Below are 4087 nucleotides of genomic sequence, written 5' to 3'. Positions count from 1 at the left end.
ATCCGGGCTAGGCTGTTGGTCCGAGTCCCCATCCAAAAAAAAAATGAGGTTATTCATAATAATGATATATAAGATATACAGTATTCAAGAATTTGAAAAAAATAAAAGACAACAAAAAAATAATTCAACAATATAAAATTTTATTTTGGATTTTGTAATTGTTATTAAAATAATTAAATAACAATAAATATTTTATACATAAAATTATAAATATTAAATAAAATAAAATAATTTAATCAAATATGAATATATTGCAGTGAAGCATTGTGAGCAAATAAAAATGATGGTTGGGAAAAAGCAAAACCCCTTATCTTTCCAGTTTCCCTGGCATTGGTGAGTGAGTAGTAATGGCGCTACTCTCTAGTCTTTGCATTCCTTCAACGACTCACCTCTCTACGCACAACCATTCTTTCTCATCATCCTCCAACATTCACATCCATTCCATCACCACCATCAATCCATTCTCTTCCTTTCAACCCCTGCAATTATCACTTCCTCATCACACCCCAACACTCCTCACAACCAAACAAAACCCTAATTTCACTCTCAGATTTTCCCAACAGGCTCAGGCTGAGGCTGAAGCAGCACCTAGTGTCTCCACCGACGAACATGCAGCGCAAGAGGTTTCCCAGACGAGGTTGCTCGCCCAGAACGTGCCATGGACAAGCACCCCTGAAGACATTCGTTCTTTGTTCGAGAGATATGGAAAAGTGCTCCAAGTTGAGGTTTGATTTCTTCTCCCTTTTCTCTATTTAGGGTGTGATGGAGGAGTGTTTTATGCTTATTTTTATGGTGTGTGTGTGTGTTGTGTTCTTTAAGCTCTCAATGTATAACAAGACGAAGAACAGGGGTTTGGCATTTGTGGAAATGAGTTCACCAGAAGAGGCTCGTGCCGCTCTCCAGAATCTCGAATCGTATGTAAGCAGCTGCTATGCCCTTTACACTCTTCTCTTTTCAAATTTTTATTGTTTGGTTTGGTAATGTTTTTCCATGAACCAGAGTTAGATACAGTTCATTTCGTTTAAGCTATGATTTGGTTGAAAATTTCAGATACAGAAATGTTTGTGTGGCTAATTATTATGAAACTCATTTGTGCTTATCATCATAGGGTTATTATGGTTATGGAGTGGTAAGTTAAAGAAAAATAAGTATTCATATAGCCAAAAAAATTATCTAAACTGCTTTATATAATTAAAAAAAAACATTAAAAAAAGGTTTGCACTTTAGTATCAATAAAATATCAACATATTATAATCTATATAAAAAATTCTATACGCACACACACACATGTCCTTCTGTCTAACAAAAGTTGACATTAGCACGACCGTGTGTCCTGTTGTGTCGTGTCTCATGTCCGTGCTTCATAGCTATTACTACTCATTTAGTTTTGGTGGGATAAGATAACTAAATGACTTGCAGCCAGTGTTTGTTGGTTATGAAGATTGAAGGAGGGGAAGAAAGAGATTGGAAGGGCTTCAGGTGTTTAGTCTAGTTCATCTTACACTCCAATCCCTTCCCTTCCCTTTCCATTCCCCCTAAAACCAAAACTTACAAACACTTTGGTATGAGCAGGGAGTTCTTCAATTAACATAGTTTATGTTTAGTCATTGAATTTACTTTAGAATTTGCATTTGCTGTTTTATCTTTTAAGAGACCTTTACTTGATGTACGTTTCTTTTCTCTGATTACTGTTTAGGAGTTTGATGGCCGGATATTAAAACTCAATTACGCTCATATAAAGAAGAAGAAAACTCCACCACCCGTGAAACCAAAGCCTGTGACATTTAACTTGTTTGTTGCAAACTTGCACTATGAAGCAAGGTCTAAAGATCTCAAGGAATTTTTTGATGATGGAAGTGGTAGCATTGTTTCTGCAGCAGTTATATTTCATGATAACCCTAGAAGGTCATCTGGCTATGGTTTTGTGGCCTTCAAATCCAAGAAACAAGCTGATTCAGCACTTAATGAGTTCCAAGGAAAGGTAACTCTCAAGGTTTTGTACTTCACTTTATTTACTTGAATTAGGATTCTGAATATTGGTAGTGCTCATTCTTGTGATTTTTTTTAGTTATCGTCTTGATTCTTGAACTCGTTTTAATTGGAGTGTTGTGGGAAATATTTGTTCTTATGCAGATCTTTATGGGAAGACCAATCAGGGTAGCTCGTGGTAGGCAATTTGTTAAAGAACGAGCAAAGGAGAGTGAAACATCCGAAGATACGGCTTCTGAGTTGAATGGTGAAGAAGCTGACAAGGCTGATTGATACCATGGTGTCCCTGCAAGATATCAATATTGTGAGTGATGGTATTCCCTTGTTTGCTCATTCTTTCAGCTCATGCTAAATCTTGATTGATTTAAAGTCGTTTACAAGTGGTTTACTTACACCTTTATAGACTAGAGGTTCAAGGGATACAAGAAACCAAGAGGTGTAAGCATATTCATGAATGGATTGTCATCGTAAATGAACGAGTCATTTGCATCTCTGTCGAATCAAGATATCTTCATTGCCCGATGTAAACATTTGTTGGAAATACCTTCAAACAGCAACAAACATATCAGTATTAGTGATACATTTTGCAATGCGTCCATTCTTTTGGTTATGAATGTGGTCTATGTAAACATTTCTTCTGTAACATTTGGGGAGACTCAGAAGAAGACTATTTAAAGAAGGGGAAGACAAAAACTCAGAACATAAATGTAGATTGACATGCTCAATATATAAATAAGTACATAGGTGTGTTCTGTGGCTTGCTGCTAATGCATCCCCTTCTACATTGAGATGTCAATGTGTCTAATTAATCATTATGTATTGCTTCTTCGTGAAGAATCTCACTCGAAGTTTCTTGTGCATTTTTGTGCTCTTCAGCATAGTTGTAAAAGCTATTATTTGTAGTATTATGTTATTCAGTTACTTAAAACCTTTTCTGGTTGCAAGTGCATTATATTTAACCTTTAATTATGATTGCTTTCCAGTACCATCCATTATATGTTATGCATTAAAATTTACAAAATTAGTAATAACATGGTATACACTCTGCAAAAGTGACACAAGGGATGAAATATATCTTCTTTTCCTTCATAAGTCTAGCCTAATCGTTTTGGGGATTCTGGGTGGTTGGGAAACAATCTAAGACATTGATCTGCTAGCAACTTCACTCTAGTATATGCAAAAACCATGTTATATGTGAAATTGGTTTTACCCTAAGCTTAATTTAATTTGGGGCTATGTAATGTTATGCTTCTATTCAAGCATTGTTTCCTTGACTGATGACTGTTCCCATGACATACATCTAGATTCTAGAACCACTGTAGTAGTTGGCCAGAAAGCAGGGGACCCAACAACCTCAACAATATAAACTTTATTCTCTGTTACACAAATGGAATGATATAATATATATGCTTTTTAATGAACAAGATGAGGCCTGGGCTGGTTGTTTCAATCGTGTTATTGTGTTTGGTATGCAGTTAGGATCAAATATTTCGTATGTCACATTTTTCCCTAAACTCCAAGGAAATTGCCGCGTTAGCCACATTTTTTCTCTGCTGTCTTCTATTTACTTACCTCTAAAGGGATCTTAGAAAAGGACTAAGCTTTTGCCAAATGATACTCGAACCTTTTCTCCACTTCCTCGGTCTTTCTCATAAATATTGTTATATTTGTATTTTGTTTTTTAAATATATATTATTTTACTCATAATGTGATTACTAGTTTTATGATTTTTTTATTTTTCCTCAAAATGGTTCACATCAAGGGAAGGAAGATCTCCTCCGTCCACGTACATGTTCAAAAGAAGATTAATGCATATTTTAAGGATAATAACAAAGAACTACGCAATTATATCCTTCATGCACATGACAATGTTTAGTTAATTATGAGTTAAACCACTATGGCACGGCAAATATTATTTGGAAAGTCGTTGATTCATGGTAAAGGATTCAATATTTTCTATTAAGAGCTACTTTCCTATATGCACCACAATGAGTAGGTTCTAAGTAATCATTCTTCATTATCATGATTCATGTTATGTAATTATGCATGATATTGAGGGACCCCAATACATACACCCTTTCCAACTATATAATCGGAT

General features: G+C 35.2%; 1 protein-coding gene across 5 annotated transcripts; it reads left to right on the top strand.

The window, feature by feature from the left end:
• Positions 1–281: 281 nt before the first annotated feature.
• Positions 282–2933, top strand: LOC107606172 (RNA-binding (RRM/RBD/RNP motifs) family protein). 5 transcript variants are annotated; one of them, XR_001612634.3, is made up of 6 exons: positions 282–725; positions 820–918; positions 1697–1981; positions 2134–2293; positions 2393–2613; positions 2650–2933. XR_001612634.3 is itself a non-coding variant. In XM_016308174.3 (5 exons), exons 1-4 carry the CDS (start codon positions 348–350, stop codon positions 2260–2262), a joined length of 891 nt encoding a protein of 296 aa, XP_016163660.1. In that variant the 5' UTR covers positions 282–347; the 3' UTR covers positions 2263–2293; positions 2393–2933. The 5 variants fall into 5 exon arrangements, 2 of the variants coding, with proteins under 2 accessions (XP_016163660.1, XP_016163659.1); XR_001612635.3 differs by having other exon boundaries at positions 2134–2303; XR_001612633.3 differs by having other exon boundaries at positions 2134–2613.
• Positions 2934–4087: the final 1154 nt, after the last annotated feature.

The sequence above is a fragment of the Arachis ipaensis genome, chromosome B7, assembly GCF_059453495.1.
Source record: "Arachis ipaensis isolate K30076 ecotype BB chromosome B7, ASM5945349v1, whole genome shotgun sequence".
NCBI classification, from domain to species: Eukaryota; Viridiplantae; Streptophyta; class Magnoliopsida; order Fabales; family Fabaceae; genus Arachis; species Arachis ipaensis.
Note: the sequence above shows the minus strand (reverse complement) of the source record. Positions and strands in the feature narration are given on the sequence as shown.

Coding starts and splice junctions, on each gene's coding strand:
- LOC107606172 (XM_016308174.3), top strand. CDS start 348: ATGGCGCTACTCTCTAGTCTTTGCATTCCTTCAACGACTCACCTCTCT. Junction 726..819: donor GAAAAGTGCTCCAAGTTGAG/GTTTGATTTCTT, acceptor GTGTTCTTTAAG/CTCTCAATGTATAACAAGAC. Junction 919..1,696: donor TCCAGAATCTCGAATCGTAT/GTAAGCAGCTGC, acceptor ATTACTGTTTAG/GAGTTTGATGGCCGGATATT.